The sequence below is a fragment of the Mytilus californianus genome, unplaced genomic scaffold (assembly GCF_021869535.1).
Source record: "Mytilus californianus isolate M0D057914Y unplaced genomic scaffold, xbMytCali1.0.p SCAF_7, whole genome shotgun sequence".
Classification (NCBI taxonomy): Eukaryota; Metazoa; Mollusca; class Bivalvia; order Mytilida; family Mytilidae; genus Mytilus; species Mytilus californianus.
Window position 1 is genome coordinate 4,772,749 of NW_026262723.1, and position 17,118 is coordinate 4,789,866.

General features: G+C 31.6%; 2 protein-coding genes across 2 annotated transcripts in view; one reads left to right on the forward strand and one right to left on the reverse strand.

Annotated features, from left to right (window-relative positions):
• The window catches only part of LOC127708246 (trichohyalin-like), a 42,015-nt gene extending 40,766 nt beyond the window's left edge, over nucleotides 1-1,249 (reverse strand). Inside the window, exon 1 of the mRNA XM_052213088.1 lies at nucleotides 1,085-1,249. The gene's annotated coding sequence lies outside the window, so the exon portion shown is untranslated. The remainder of the gene's footprint in view (nucleotides 1-1,084) is intronic.
• A 439-nt stretch (nucleotides 1,250-1,688) lies between these two features.
• Nucleotides 1,689-16,491, forward strand: LOC127708249 (cilia- and flagella-associated protein 299-like). Its single transcript, XM_052213092.1, has 6 exons — nucleotides 1,689-1,825; nucleotides 7,458-7,588; nucleotides 8,108-8,198; nucleotides 8,636-8,778; nucleotides 14,595-14,724; nucleotides 15,846-16,491. The coding sequence occupies exons 1-6, from the start codon at nucleotides 1,718-1,720 to the stop codon at nucleotides 15,942-15,944; spliced, it is 702 nt and encodes a 233-aa protein (XP_052069052.1). The 5' UTR covers nucleotides 1,689-1,717; the 3' UTR covers nucleotides 15,945-16,491.
• The last annotated feature ends 627 nt before the right edge of the window (nucleotides 16,492-17,118 follow it).

A 17,118-nucleotide genomic window follows, 5' to 3' on the forward strand; every position in this document is an offset into this window, starting at 1 on the left:
ATGTCACATAAAATAAAATGAAAAAAAAAAATAAAATGGTAATATCGATCTACCTGCCCTATTTTTTTTTTTATGTAATCTTAAACAGACATACATATTTTTTTTTTTGCCTTAGCGGAAGCACAAGTTTTTTTCAGGCCTAAATAGTATTATATATATCATGTATTTTGTAACAGAAAAACTATTTTTATTGTCGTCATTTACAATGGTCATGATGGTAGTCTCTAGAAATTATTTATCAATGCAAGGTACTAGGAGAGGAATTTGTATAGGTAGGTAACTTGTTTTCCAATCCCTTACATAGTATAGTGTATGTGTTTATTTAATTGTTTTCTAAAATAAAATATTGTTGATACTAATTCAAGGTTGGACGGTTAATACCACTCCTAGAAAATACTGGTTGATTGATATTTCTTTATGTGGTCTTTACTTTTAATTGGTTTATAGTTGGTGTTTTACACCACTTTCAGCACTATAAGCTATCTTGTGGCAGGTTTTACTAGGGGAAGAAGCTGGTATTCATGCACTTTCCTGTAAATTTCATGACAATGCTTATGTTATAATGTCACAGTTAGAACCAAATGTTCAATGAAATCATTTATGGCAATAGTTTTTTAACACCAGCAGGTATTCATGCACTTTCCTGTTAATTTCCTGACAATGCTTATGTTATAATGTCACAGTTAGAACCAAATGTTCAATGAAGTCGTTTATGCCAATAGTTTTTTAACACCAGCAGAAGTAAGACAGACATTTTGCAATATTGGCCTGTTTTCCAGAACTCTGCCTCTGGCAAATGTGAAATGATGAATATATTTGTACAAAAATGTATGCGAGACAAAAAGCAACAAAGGAATTCCAGTGTAAACAAAGACACCTAACAAGCTCGAAGAATGAGAACCTAAGAATAAACTATAGTTACTCATCTTGAATTGCATAATGAACTTTAAATGGTATTTAGAAAATTAGATCTTTTCTGCTGTTACTGTTAGTGTACATGTTATAGATATTCTGAGAATGATCCATATCAAGTGTTGAGTGAAGCTACAGAACGTCAGAACCTGTTAAAATATAAAAGTCTTACAGAAGTGACAGCTATTTCAATATCAAATTCAGAATTGAATCTATACTTTGTATCAGTTATGTTTTGTTGTCTTATTTGCCAGCAAAATACTAAGCTTCTTCATGAAAGTCTAGAAATAGAATGGCAGCCGCCATTCGTCGTCCTGGAGATTGTTTATATCTCGCGATAATTTGCGGGATTTTCTTTTGCCCTATTTTAAAACTTAAGAAGGATAGAGAAAATTTTGAAGACCTTTGAATAAAAAAATAAAATAAGTTAACTTAGATTTACAATTTCTGTAATACATGAAAATATTAACCAAAAGAGTTTTAAAAATAATTGGAAATGCACGAATTTATCAGTTCTCGTTAATATCTAGATAAAATGCTTGTTTTTTTTAACTTTATATTAAATCAGTCTTTTAGTCATTCTGCCTTAGTAACTACTGAATTCATACGCGTTAAAGAGATAGCTATATTTTTATTATTAATTGATAATTGTTTGCAATATTTTTCATTATTGTTTTGAACTTAATATAAATATGTGTTATATTTCCAATATAAGTCATCTTTATAGTTAAAAGAGTAATTTCTATTTAGATTTATATTGTGTGTAATCTTTCTAGCATTTAATGTTACACGGCATGTAAACAACATGGAGGAAGAAGGAGCAGGAGGAGCTGATAATATTGTCGCAGATTTCAACACCTACGAGGAGTTTCTTGATTTCCAGATAAAACCAATCGATTTATACTATCTTGAGGTTATAGGTTATTCTTTTAAATATTACCTTAAAAATCAACAGCTAAGCAAACTATATTAGAAGGACAGCCTTCCTGAGCAAATGATTGAGACAGGTCGGACCCGTTAGGCTTTAGTCTGTTAGTAAAATAATGATAAGTTGAAAACTTGAATAAAAACAATTAAGCCATTAACCAAGCTGTTGTTTAATTCGAATCTGGGTCCTGATTCACGTTCGCCCAGGTCCATTTGCCCTAATTCCTTATCGATTAATGAGTCCATTCGCCCTGGTCCATTTGCCCTAATTCCTTTTAAATTAATGAGTCCGTTTCGCCCTGATTTTTTCTTGATTTTGTTTTCTTTTTGCTCAATGCTCTTCATCTTCATACTTAATTTGGCCTTTTTAACTTTTTTTTATTCAAGCACTGGCCACCAAGACTAAACGTGCGTCGCTTACAAAATTTCAATACTGTATCTATGATGAGTTTATTTGATTTCCTAATTAGGAAGAAAATTCAAAACGATACTAGTAAAGGATTGATAACGGAAAGTTAGAACTATTTCCAGAAACAATTTTTTACCAAACAAGCTAGATGATACCAATATATGAGTACTTTCATACATGTATATATTTGTTTATTTCATGCACGATTGAAAAAGATATATGATGATTTAATAGAGATTTACTAGACACTGGACTAGTGAACGTGGTGAATTAAAATGTTAACAGCAGTAGCGCAATATGTTGTCAATGGTTGTTAAACAAATCAAGTTATTAAAAGTAATTCTAAATAAAAACAAATGTAACAATGAAGCCAATTTCACATGGTAAATGATCATAAATGCTCCAAAACAAAGCCTTTATTTTTTTCAATTTCCATGTTTATTCATGAATTTGGAGAGGTATATAACGGACCCGATACTGTTTAATTTACAGTGAATTGGTGAGCAGATGTAACATTTATATCCCCAGTTATACAACACTCTTCCCCCCTTTTTTTTTTGAGCTGCATACCATCCATCCGAGCAGCTCACAGGTCCACTACAGAACTACTAGTACAAAACTAGATATTCATTTCTATTAGTAGATATTGAAATTCTGGTTTGTCTGGATTTCATTTAGTTTAAATCAGAATACCAATTTCTACTAGTAGATATTGGAATTTCAATTTGTGCTAGGAGGATTTTGGATTCTTTTTTTTTTTGGTGGGGGGGGGGGGAGGGGGTTGTAATATTGTTCAAATTATTCAAATCATTTAGGCATTTTAATTTTAATGCTAAATAATAAAAATGTAACTTATTTATTTCTATACATGCATACATTGTATATATCTTTGTCTATTTAATATAATATAACCAACATGGCAGTATAAATTTTAACGTCCCACCGCTAACATGAAAGGTGAATCAATCTAATATTGCACGCTTACCAAAGGGCTATTTAAAATTCCTGGGGAGAAGACTCCATGTTTCTCATGCTTATGTTTGTTATGGGGAACAAACTGAAACATTTACATGAAAATTGAATCAATGTTTTGATTGGGTTTTTGGAAAATGACGCTATCAGCGGCATGTTTCCGATACCATTGACCAGAACCGGAAGTCGATTATTGCCTCCGCCTACCGCACTCGGTTTCATATTTACTATTTTACATACTAACTGGAATCTGCTTGTATAATGCTACACTCGAACAAAGTGTTGTAGTCGGACGGGAACCAATTTACATACTTTATTTTAATTATTAAAAAGATATCTTGACCTGTCCATATGTTTTTTGTTATTAAATGGTATTTGGAGCTATCCCTTTGTTATATTTTCATATTTATTCGAGCTTTCACTTTTATGCACTGGTCTTACAATCGTAAACAATCGGTATGTATACATGATAAATAGATCCGTTTTGTTATGGTGTTGGACTTTTTACCCTTCAATGATCAGCAATCGCTAGACAAAATAGTTCTCCTAAATAATGTCAGCCTTTCATGCCATTTCAACTTTACAATCATTAAAAAAAGTGAAAATCGGAATCATTTTGATATCCATTGGATAGAAACTGGTCTTTATCCAGATTTACGAAGATTTTAAAAATCGGAAATTAGTTATACGGATATACCCACGCGGTGCGTATGAATCTTTGTTTACAAAACAGGATTTCGGAAGGTCTCTAGTTTTTAGATCGTAAGTCACGATAAACTCAAACTGAAAGAAAACAGTTGTTTGTAGCAGGTTTACTCACCATAAACAAGCTGAAACGTATATTTTAGGTTAAAGACGGTCCCATTCATTTAAAAAGCATTTTGAAAGTAGACGATGGGATTATTTCAGGTTTGGGAACGATTAAATTATCACAAAGTTCATTTCTTGACGACCTCATAATTTCATCATGTCGATGGTACAAATTGATTTTTACTGTTCACTGTCGCTTCTCATGTTTTGTATTTAAACGGTCGTTTATTTTTAAACCCGAACCAGGCATATGCATTCTGTAATTGTGCAAATCTTCGTTCTTTGGTCAGTTGGCTTATGGATAGTTGTATCAATTTCAACTCTTACATTATTTTTTTTTATTTAAATATATTTGCATTACACATGCAATGGCAGTACCTTTCCAATTACTATTTATGTGTTGTGTCTAAATTAAAGTGGTAACACTTTATAGTGACTGGAAAGGGTAGAAAAATTCATCAGATGGGAAAAGGCTGAAGATACTTCAAACCGCACCGAATCATTAGATATTGCATCTTATAAAAAGAAACTGAGATTTGGATAGTTCCACTTCAAGATAAAAATGTTTATCTCTTGTGAAATTAAATTAAAAAAATATTGTAACACTGTAGTTAATTAATAAAGATACTATTATGTGTATTTCTGTATTGGCCTTATTATTGGTTCTCGGTCAGCAGTCAAACGGCAACGAATCATTAGATATTGCATCTTATAAAAGGAAACTGAGATTTGGATAGTTCCACTTTAAGGTAAACATGTTTATCTCTTGTGAAATGAAATAAAAAAAATATTGTAACACTGAAGTTAATTAATAAAGATACTATTACATGTATTTCTGTATTGGCCTTATTATTGGTCCTCGGCCAGCAGTATTGGCCTTCCGCTTCGCCTCAGACCAATACACCCAAGACATGGACCAATACAGAAATACTTACGCAATGATATTATAGAATGACAGTATGGTTCAATAGCGGGAATCAGCCCCTCAACTACTTTTTACTTTTAACGCTTTGTTCGTCTTGTCTGGAGATCTTGCTGTAGTTCCAGTTCAGCAAGCATTTTAGAGACGTATCCCGTCCATCCTCTTTTGACTTGTAATCTCTGGTGATAGATTTTGCCGCTTGACATTGTATCCTTTCAAGCTTGTTTTTTTTTGTTACCGTGTAGGGGTCCCATACTATGGCTCCATATTAAATTATAAGATCCATTCCTAAAGATACCCAAGTTGAATATATGGTGACCCACAAGAACAGCATTATCACTATTGAAATTGTGTTTAATGTCATTAACTTAAATGGAGACAGACATTTGACCTGAAAGACATGAAAGGTGGTGTGGGAGTGCAAAATCAAAAACTAACTGACTATGATATATGGTTAAAGAATGAATATCAATTACATGGGTCAACATGGTCAAGGGCAGAGTTGTTATAAAATAACAATATGGCAGAGAAGTGGTTTCAAGTTTCATATAAAGCGACCTTACTGACATGAAATAAAAAATCGAAGGAGTATCCCTATTTGTCTAATCTTCAAGGTGAAATAAAACTAGTAAAACAATATTATACTATTGTCTAAATATACAGAAATATAATTTGCTTCAAGTAACAGAAATAACTAGGTCACTAGTAACTTATTTAATGAGTATGTGGGGTATAAGAGCTTGCTAACAACAGACTCTTCATAATCATTTGGTTTGAAAAGGATACTAGTTAGTAGTCTATATTCTTGATTTAGAAAAATGTAATTGCAAGAAAAAAATCACATTACTTAGAATACTTTAGATCATTCAGGTAGTCTTTATGTATATGTACAAAAGAACAGCCAGTAGTCCTTGGATATTGTAGATCATTCAAATAGTCTTGACCTTTTTATTAGTACAAAAGAACAGCCAGTAGTCATTGGATATTGTAGATCATTCCGGTAGTCTTGACCTATTTATTTATACAAAAAAACAGCCAGAAGTAATTGGATACTGTAGATCATTCAGTTAGTCTTGACCTATTCATTTGTACTGAAAAAACAGACACATATACGAATATCAATTATATGCTTACGAGACATGTTGCAATGTTAAACTTATTACGGTATGTGAAAATCAAGACTTGCATAAAAAATATCACAATATTAGAGACCGTGGCGTCATTTTTCCTCAGAGCTTTCAGCTCTTTGATTCTTTTTTGTGACCGAAATGTCTAGAAAGCAAAAATGAATTATGTTGGCACTAATATTTGTATGTTTACTAGCAACAGTGTTCCAGCTTGAATCTCAGGTTATAAGGGGGCTTGTTGTCTGAAAGGGCACTTCAGCGCAATCAACCAGATTATTAGGGCACTGTTGGACAGTGTAAATGACCTTGAATCTTGCAAGGCTCAACTGGAGGACAATAGTTTTATTTTAAGCAGAAGGGTGGAGGTAAGGGCACCAAGGGCGAGCCACTTTTCTTTTTTGGGCAGGCGGGAGCAATGTGCAGTATACTATCCATGTCCATATACTGACTTTGATACATGTAGTATACTGCTCAGTGCTAGTATTATTCAAATCTTGTTGCAAAACCTGTAACAGATTTTCAAACCTTCACTCTGTTATTTTACCCTGTTTCTATGAGGTAATAAGCTTTCCTAGCAAAAATGGCGAAAGGATGAGGCCTATTCTGTCAACATCATACAAACTGACAGCATAATTTGTTATAAACATCATAAAACAACAAATAACACTATAAATACAAAAGGAAAATTTGAATTTGCCAAATATTCAAGGACTCTAGTGTGGAAATGTTGGGGAGCTTTGTTATGAAAAAATATTTTAACATGTTTAATTTAATGGAGGAAATGAACAGCTGAAGGACGCCTCTGGGTGCGGGAATTTCTCGCTGCATTGAAGACCTGTTGGTGGCCTTCTGCTGTTCTGTGGTCGGGTTGTTGTCTCTTTGACACATTCCCCATTTCCAGTCTCAATTTTATGTATGTTTGTACATTGTAACATGAACAATGTGTACATTGTAGCATGTACAATGTGTACATTGTAGCATGTACATTGTATATTGACAGGGAATACATTTTTGAACTAAAATGTTAACATTTTAATGATTGTGAAAGTGACATGTCTACCTTGAAATGTAATGTGTGTTCCCTATTGGAATTTCAAAACAAGAATTTGAGCATTTGTTGAATTTGTGATAAATAGATTATAACAGGTTGACTTACAAGTTTCTTGGACTAATATGGGATCATCAGGATGATGCATGGTCAGATAAAGAAAAATGGAAAAGAACATGTTATAATCTATATAGATAATGGTGTTTATCAAATGGTATTTGACTGAAATGTGATCTCGAACAATCTATTGGTTGATTTTAAAAAATTGTGCTATTTAGCTACTGTTTACATGCTGTATTAGTTAGCTTTATGAATATTATGTATTTTCAGGATGAAGAGTTGGCAAGACAGGTTGTTGAGCTTGGATACAGAGGTAGTGGAGAAGTTTTGAAGAGAGAAGAATTTGAGGCTCGTAAACAGGCCGCTGAAGCTAGTCGACTATCTAAAAGGAGTCAACAGAAGTATGTGAATGAATAGAAAAATTAACAATAAAGAATTATTCAATACTTGATTATTTCATTAGTATACATGAAACATTTGCCACTTGACATTAAGCAAACAACAGTTAATTAATTTAACTTCTTAAAATTTCTGTAATTGTAAAGATTTTAAAAATTGATAATCAAATTGAAAGCAAGCATGTCTGACAATCAGAGATACTTCGTCTGTATATCATGTTCATTTTGTTGTTATTGTCATTCAGATTTTGCTGCTTTGTTTTTCTATTGTCTGATTATCAATATTGATGTTTGGTAGTGGAATGTTATACTCTTGCAGCATTGAATATTTTTAAACTTGCATATTATGCATGAACATGATGAATTTTATTCATGTTTTTGTCCTTCTCAAACTAAATAAAGTGCTGTGAACCAGAAAAAAACTAAAAAAAATAAGAACCTTAAGTAAATACTAGTCATGATATTATCCTTGAATATATTTTTTGTTAAACAAATTAACCTTTATTATACATTTGTTTTCAGAACTTTAGCACATTCAGGAAAAGAAATAAATGATCCATTTTTGAAAGCTCTGGCAATGAGAGAGGAAGGAAACAGGAGCGGTAAAATGACAGTAAGTGAAGACCAGAAAGTATTGAAGCTATAATGTAATAATGCATAAAAAATTTGAAAAAAAGGGAGATTACTGTTAGAAATAAACAAGACCATAATAAATAGTCATATAAACAGAAAACCTAGCATCCCTTGTTCTTCATGATGGCCAGGATGGTGTTAACATAATAGAAAATAATGGGTTAAAATAAAGAAGAGATAATGGTCTAAAAATTAAAGCATAAGAAAATGGAAAAAATGAATCCCCCCACTCAGATAATGGATAATAAAGATAGAAAATGTTACACAAACTATATTGAAAGGGATTTTCTTATCGAAAATAAGATTTCCTGAGGACGATACACAAAGTCACAAACAATGCATATAAAAACGGTCCTATTTATACTTTACTCTTACTTTCTCAATATCAACATAATAGAACCCATGTCTTTTTTCCAGAGTATTATATTCATCAGAGACAAGAATGCACGGGATCAGGAAATTTCTGGTTATATAGACTATGCTCACAGACTCAAGACAGAAGATTTTGAACCCTATTTCTCTGGAAAGAAGAAACTCTTACCAAGACCATCTGATCTAAGGTTTGTTCCTTTTTGAACTATAAAGCAATATTTCACAGTCTCAAACTCATACAGGAAAAAACACAAATGCAACATCAGTTATACCTAATTTGAACATATGATGTATCTCACATGCATTTGTAATGTTAGGTAACTTTTAATTGAGTTTTATTTTTGTATACAGGAGATAACCCAACTTTGTTTTTCTCATAGAATAAAATCAGCTTATATTTTTTGACAGAAACAATTGTTAATCGATAGTTTTGTTTTCTGAAGCAGCATACTTAGTAACAATTCAAAAGTTAAGGAGCAGAATATTGTATATATTCAGATTAAAAATCACATTTTTCATTTCTCTTATCAAAATACTGTCGTGTCTGTACCACCTTTTAAGCATGACTTATAGAATTGATATTTATTTCAAAGACAAGTCCTTCTGAAATAAAAGACCACACACATTTCTTCCCAAGAATTATTTTAAGCTATCACTTTTGGAATAAAACTATTTGCAGGATTCATTACATTTCTGTGGCATCCATAACACTTTTAAATACAGTTCAATACAAATTGTTTAAATTGATAAATTAAATCATCTGAACTTATAAAGCAGAAAAAAAAATGAATGGTCTGTGTCCTTGTCTTTGAGATATAAGCCATTGAAAATTTTGCGGAAATGAATTTCATTGAATTTTCATACATTTAACAATGATAACTTTTTTCTTTCAAAAGCTATGAAAAAATAACAAGGATTTTAAAAGATTTTGTAAAATAGCTTTTTAAACTATTTGTATCAAAATCACAAAAAGAATAGTAGGGGTTAGCACAAAATGCGTAATGGCACTACATAGATAAAACCAGAGTATTCCAAATATCTGACGAACAGTCAAAAACAAGAGCAGCGAACATCCTCAACAAGAAGTACATTTTTCATATTTATTTCCAAAAACCTTTGCCATCAAAAGGACAACCATAAAAGTTGTTTTAAGCTTAAAACTTTGAATTTCTAATTTTACTTAATTAAATATTTATTTATATGAAGAAAACATCATAATTACCTTACATAAAGTTATTGTAAACTGAAAGAAAATTGTGCTGGTGTCATTTCTCGCTTATTAAACCCTCACATGAAATGGGCAAATATATTCCCACACCAAGGTTGGCAAAAAAGCAGTCAATACTAGTATTGACCATCCCGGCGGTAAATACTGGCAAATACTGGTCAATTGAAATTTTGATAAACATTAATACTATAAAAACCAGCCCTACCTGGTCAGTTACTGGGTAAATGGACAGATATAGTCGCAGGACAGAAAGTCACAATTAATTACTTAAGTTTTTGAATATATAAGGGAAGATCCTTGAAATAATGTCTCATTATAAGATAAATTCATAGTGTAGTTTATTGAATTGTTCATGATATAGATATAAGAAGATGTGGTATGAGTGCCAATGAGACAACTCTCCATCCAAGTCAAAATTTATAAAAGTAAACCATTATAGGTAAAAGTACAGTCTTCAACACGGAGCCTTGGCTCACACCGAACAGCAAGCTATAAAGGGCCCCAAAAATTGCTAGTGTAAAACCATTCAAACGGGAAAACCAACGGTCTAATCTATAAAAAAAACAAGAAAGGAGAAACACTTATGAACCATGGTTAAATGAAGATTTATCAAATATTAATCATACACAGGACATACATGACATATTTCTTGGCACCACTAAAAAGAGACTATGACAGCTTGTTTTCTTAACAGTAATTTCATCAAGTGTAATAAAAAAAACATTCAAGAGTTGTTTTATATATAATATGTAATAGTTAAAGAAAAAAACAAAAATGGTTTGAAAAATTATTCTAAGACTTTTCTTAACCAAAGAAAAAGTTCTCTCAAAACTGAATTATGAATTTCTGTCTTGTGACATTTTGCCCTACCTACAATTTCTGTTAGTCATGAAAATATTAAAAAGTTCCAAGTCAATATTAGACTTTTCTTTAATGTTGTCTTTTCTTATATAAATTGAACACACTATTGACAGTGATTATTAGAATAAAATATTAGAGATCCTTCAAGCTTCTATTTTCTGCATTTAGAAGATTTTTATCATTCTGTTGAAAAGTCAGGAATTAATTTATTGTTTTAAACAGTCTTCAAAAATAACTTTTATGTTTTGTTTCATGTTTTATCAGCATTTATCAGCATGATTAAGGGGCAGTTTTTATAGTAACTTTTGACACCTGCTAGCAATATAATAGGTAATGCTCTGATAATCCAGTCACCTGCACTGTTCTTTACCTATAAATAAATTAAATAAAATTTTAGAGGATTGCAACACAATTTCATATTGCAGTCCTAAGTATGAAATCGGTCAAATTATAATGGCATATTGTTATTCTAAACTGTTTCCCAAAATTGATCGCCCTGAAGATCATAAACAACATTTTATTAAAATAAAGTATGTCAATAAAGGTTTTGATTTTGTAAATATTGCCGGTATTTTTAACGACCATTCTGTTAAAGAACAAATTCCTGGATATTTTGATAATACTGAACTCCCTCTTATTTGTTATATTTACAAGAAATCTACCCGGAAATTTGTGTTTAATTATAGCCAAGTCTGTAAAGATGTAAATATCAGTGAAAATACACCTACATCATGTAATTGTAGTAATTCCGAATACACTTATGGCCCCATTTCCCATGTTATAACAGGAGACCTTAACATCGTTCGCGACCGAGAGTTAAAATCATTCCTCAGTAAAAGACCAAAATATCGTCCCCCGTCAATTATTAATTGGAATGAGTGTCGTAATATCATCCACGACTTACTTCGTGCTTACTGTTTGAAATGGATAAAACGGGAAAAAGCTGACAAAAAATCTTTGGACTCTTTTTAATTCAGTAATGAAGATAGTTGATATACGTATACAACATTTGAAAGAACATTTTACTCTTAACAACAACCATAAAAATCCTATCTCTCGTATCAAACATAAACTAAAAGAACTAGCCAAGGAATTTGTTTTTGCCCCGGCTGATAAAGCTGCTAATAATATCATTATAGTTTGACGTAAATTTTACATTGAGGTTCTGCAAAAGGAAATCACCAATTCACCAACATTCCAACTGACTTCATTTTCAGAAAATGATATCTGTAACAAACATAAACTATAAGCTACTTCTTTACAAGCAGAACCAAATACAATGAAAGTCCCAACTATGTACTGGCTTCCGAAGCTACACAAATCACCTTACAAATATAGATTTATTTCGTCTTCAAGTCATTGTTCCACTACTAAATTGTCTATTCTACTTACTAGTACACTTGGTACAATCAAAAACCTGATAATAAATTGTTCAAATAAGGCCTTTGAAAATAGTGGAATTAATTACTTTTGGAGTGCCAAAAACTCGTTGGAAGTACTTGATAAATTACATGCATATATTGGTGATTTTGAATCTGTTCAAAGTTTTGATTTTTCTACCCTATATACCACTTTGCCTCATATTCTTATTAAGAAAAAATTCACACACCTAATTAAATGGGCATTTAAAAAGTCGGAATGTGAATACATATGTTCAAACTCTTTTAGGTCATTTTTTAGTAGCAACAAACAAAAGAACTATGTCAATTGGACATGCTTTGATACTATATCTGCCCTTGAATTTTTACGGTACTTGATAACATTTTTGTTCGCTTTGGAGATTCCGTATATCGTCAAGTTATTGGAATTCCAATGGGGACTAACTGTGCACCACTTATTGCATACCTATTTTTGTATTGTTATGAGTTACAATTTATGACTAAAATCAGCAAAGACCCATCGAAACAACATCTTATACAAAAATTAAACAATACTTTTAGTTATTAGGATGATATATTGGCTCTAAATAATGACGACTTCAGTATGTATACTAAAGAAATTTATCCTGTTGAACTTACTTTAAATAAAGCTAATACTAAAAATGACCACTGTCCTTTCCTGGATCTTGATATCTATATCATTAACGGGAAGCTTAATACAAAAATTTATGATAAAAGAGATGATTTTTCATTTCCTATCGTTAATTATCCATTTTTATTCCCTTGTCACCATCTTATGGTGTTTATATATCTCAACTTGTACGATTCGCTCGTGTATGTAACAACGTATTAGATTTTAGCGAGAGAAATTTATGTATTACTGAAAAATTATTACACCAGGGTTTTCGATATCATAAACTAGTCAAAACATTTACTAAATTTTATCATCGGTATAAGGACATCATTCGTAAATATAACTCAACATGCAGACATCTTATATGTTCGGGTATTTCACATCCAATCTTTTATGGTAATATTCTTTTCAAAGCACAAAAATGTCAGTATTCACCTCAAAAGCTAACAAAACCTTTAAACAGACTTATTAAGAAGAGATATAGTTACGATACTGTTGTCAGGTATTAAAGATTGCATATTTTGGCTTTAATATTGATTCACTTATAGGGTCTTTGCATTGGAATTAACACATTTATTCTAAAACCAGTTGTTGGCATGACACGGTTTATGTTCTTCTCATATATTTTATGACGGTATAATACTAAACCCCTAACAGGAGGGATTGTGCCTGATATTCATATGATGAAGACATAATCTTTCAATCAGTTTAATTGAGGTCTGGAGCTGGCATGTCAGTAACTGCTAGTAGTTATTTATGTATTATTGTCATTTTGTTTATTTTCTTTTGTTTCCTATTCTGACATCCGACTCGGACTTCTCTTATACTGAGTTTTACTGTACGTACTGTTGTGCGTTTGTTTTTTCTACATTGGCTAGAGGTATAGGGGGAGGGTTGAGATCTCATCAAACATGTTTAACCCCGCCGCATTTTTGCGCCTGTCCCAAGTCAGGAGCCTCTGGCCTTTGTTAGTCTTGTATCGTTTTCAATTTTAGTTTCCTGTGTATAATTTGGAGTTTAGTAAGACGTCCATTATCACTGAACTAGTATACTTATTTGTTAGGGGCCAGCTGAAGGACGCCTCCGGGTGCCGGAGTTTCTCTCTGCATTGAAGACCCATTGGTGGCCTTCAGCTGTTGTCTGCTCTATGGTCGGGTTGATGTCTCTTTGACACATTCCCCATTTCCATTCTCAATTTTACCTGTAATTCTATTTACATTGTAACTGTCAAAATCAAAACTTTTCAAGAAAAAATATCTTGATTTAAAAATGTTTACCCGGTAAATAATTGATATAGCAATTTTATATATACCTGAAGTATGTAATATCATCATTACTTTTAAGAACTAAATTAGTCATTATCATATTAATAGTTAATAAAACATACCAATATCATTCTTTTTCAAAAACTTAATCATGCCAAAGGAATTAAGTTAAATAAATTTAAAAATAATATTTTACTAAAAATTGATAGTTAAGCCTTTCAAAAGAACCATAAAAATTTCAATTGACCAGTATTTGCCAGTACATGTATTGACCACTTGAGGATGATTGACCGGGGCGGTAAATACTGGTTATTACAGGGGTGGTAAATGCGGTATTTACCGCCCAAATTTGCCCCACATAGATAATTTGCAGACAATATTGAGGTGAAGAGCAATTTTTTGTTTGTTTCATGCACCAGTTTAACCCAACACATTGAACACAATAAGTTTTTGTGTTGAAATCGTGAAAATAGATATCAGTGTTTTATTGACTTTTATAGGAAGGTAAGAATTTTAGAGGAAGAATTTTTTTAACTATAAATGTGCCAGATATTTATAAATTTAAGGTTAATACATTGTATCTCTTTTAGAAACTAGAAACATAAGTTCATTTTTTGTTTTTTTTTCTTATTTTCAGCTTTTATAATTGGGAAACACAGACATCCACATCAAACCCTACACCAAATTATCTAGTGATGGCTGACAATGCTAAGGGACTGATATTTAAAAATAAGAGGGACAGAAAGAAAGTCGATGTGGACCCTAAAGTAAGTTAAACCTAACAAGACCAAATGCCTCTCTTGTGTAAAGGCTGGAATTAAAATTTGTGTTTACCCTCTACTATCATGATAATTATATTGATGCAGGAAGAGAAATACAGGCTAGTTGGATGTTGTAATATTCATATAAATATAAATGAAAAGTTGGGTATATGTCATTGAGACAGTAACTCAACAACAACAAAATGCATCTTGAGGTCAACATACAGTCTTCACCAATTTACTGAAGTCTTTACCATCTGTCAAGCTCTGACTAGTATTGCCTTAAATTTATCTATATCATTGTCCCCTGCATAACGCGTTGCGGGGGACATGGAAATACTGGGTGTCCGTCCAGTATTGTTAGCACTCTCACAGGTACAATTCTTGCCAGATTTTTATAAAACTTATACTATAGGTTAATATCAGCAATATCTCAGACAAGTTCTATAATGGTGGACGATCGACTTTTAAAAAGAGTTATGCCCTTGGAAATATAAAATATGTGCAACGCAGAGGACATTGGAACTCTGTTCTTTTATATTTCATTGAGAATTTAGAACTATAATTGTATATATGCATATACCAGTACATATTTATCTTACCTCCTATACATTCATAGGAATATCATGGGTTAAAAGCAAACACGTTGATACCTTGTATATTTATTATGGGGTTACTGGGTGTGTTTTATTTTAATATAGTTACTAGCAGTGTAACGTCCCTTTAATAAAAATAACGTGACGTTGAAGAAAAATCTGAAACATTTCGCCCAAACAACAGATGAAGAAATTGATGATGAACGACTGAAAATAAATGCATAAAACACATCAAAGCTAACAAGTTGTTATTGTTGGCATTTGTTTTTGTACAATATTTAATACTATTACAGCCATAATTTTTGTCTTGCCTCAATGAAGTCGAAAAACTAGACTTAAACGTGCTGTTTCAACTGTGTTTTCGTCAGTGGCATCAACAATGCATTAGTATATATGTGATTAGGTTAGTTTATGGGTAATCACTAGTATTAGGTTAATGGTATTTGGTATGCAGTTGGATTCTTTGATAAGATATTCTATACATAATACATGTAATATATCGATATAAATTATGAATATTTTGTTTTGTAGGCTCCTTCTCCAGGTGATAACACAGAGAGAACAATTATAGAATCACCAAAATACACACAGATTGTCATATACGACCACAAAACACGTAGGAAAACATAGATATCAAACTGAAACTGTGTTTCTTTACAACAGCTGTGATAATGAAATATGTAAATGAAGACATCATTTTTCGTCAGTATTGTGAGGTGTCATTTTTTTCTTTCAATTGCTAATCATTTAATCTAATGTTAGTAGAAATTGTAAGATGCTGAACATGACTTATTTTTATGTGATACTTTTAAATAAAAAGTTGAATCTTTGAAAGTAAAACTATTTGAAGTCCCAACACAAAAATGAACATGTATTTTTTTATTAATTTGTTGAAAAAAAATATTTCTAATATTTTATTCCACATTGTAATTACTTTGTACATCTGATAAATTTTGGAAGATTACAACCCTTCAGGGAATGTTGGCAGGAGATGGTTGAGGCTATTCTTGAATCTTCTGTCCAACAGCAACAACTAGTATTTTTTTTAATCATGTATATACACAGTACAGATTTAACTGTCAGATTTGAAGATGTTACTGTGATCATAAATTTTTTATTATGTCCAATTATTTATAATTGTTTCGTCTTAGATATATAATAAATCTTGTTTTAAAAATTTGTTTTTTATTTAATCTGTATCAACATACTTTTGTCCTTCCTCCTCAGGCTAACTACTGTATCACTAGTCTGTCAACACTGAGAATATTAATTTGAACCCTGCACTTGGCAGATCTGTTCAAAGGTTGTTGTTCTCTCCCGGCACTTCAGTTTTCTTCACCAAAAAAAACTGACCACCACGAAATAATCAATAGTGATAAAAAAGGCATTAAATATCAGGCAAGTGTGACTTGAAGTTCTGCATACTTGATCAAGCTATTTCTACTTTAGCCCTCTGCCTACATTTTGAAATAAAGACCAGATTAAGATTTAATATCAGATGAATACTGGTGTTCTAAATAATTGGTTGAATGTGGGTTCTGTTAGATTAATTAAGAGATCATTATAGCATATTGATACGCAGAAAAGATTATCACTTATGAATTTATGTCAATATATAGACAAATTAAAATAAACCTTTTCTGACAAACTTTTATGTTTAAAATTGAGACGAAACAGGATCTGGATTTCAATCATGTTGCCTTTTTAACTTTTTTTTACCAAAAGTTGTAAAAATACATTTTCTATGAGATGAATTCACAGTACAAATGATTTGAAATTATATTAAGTACTGGCTAATAAGTAC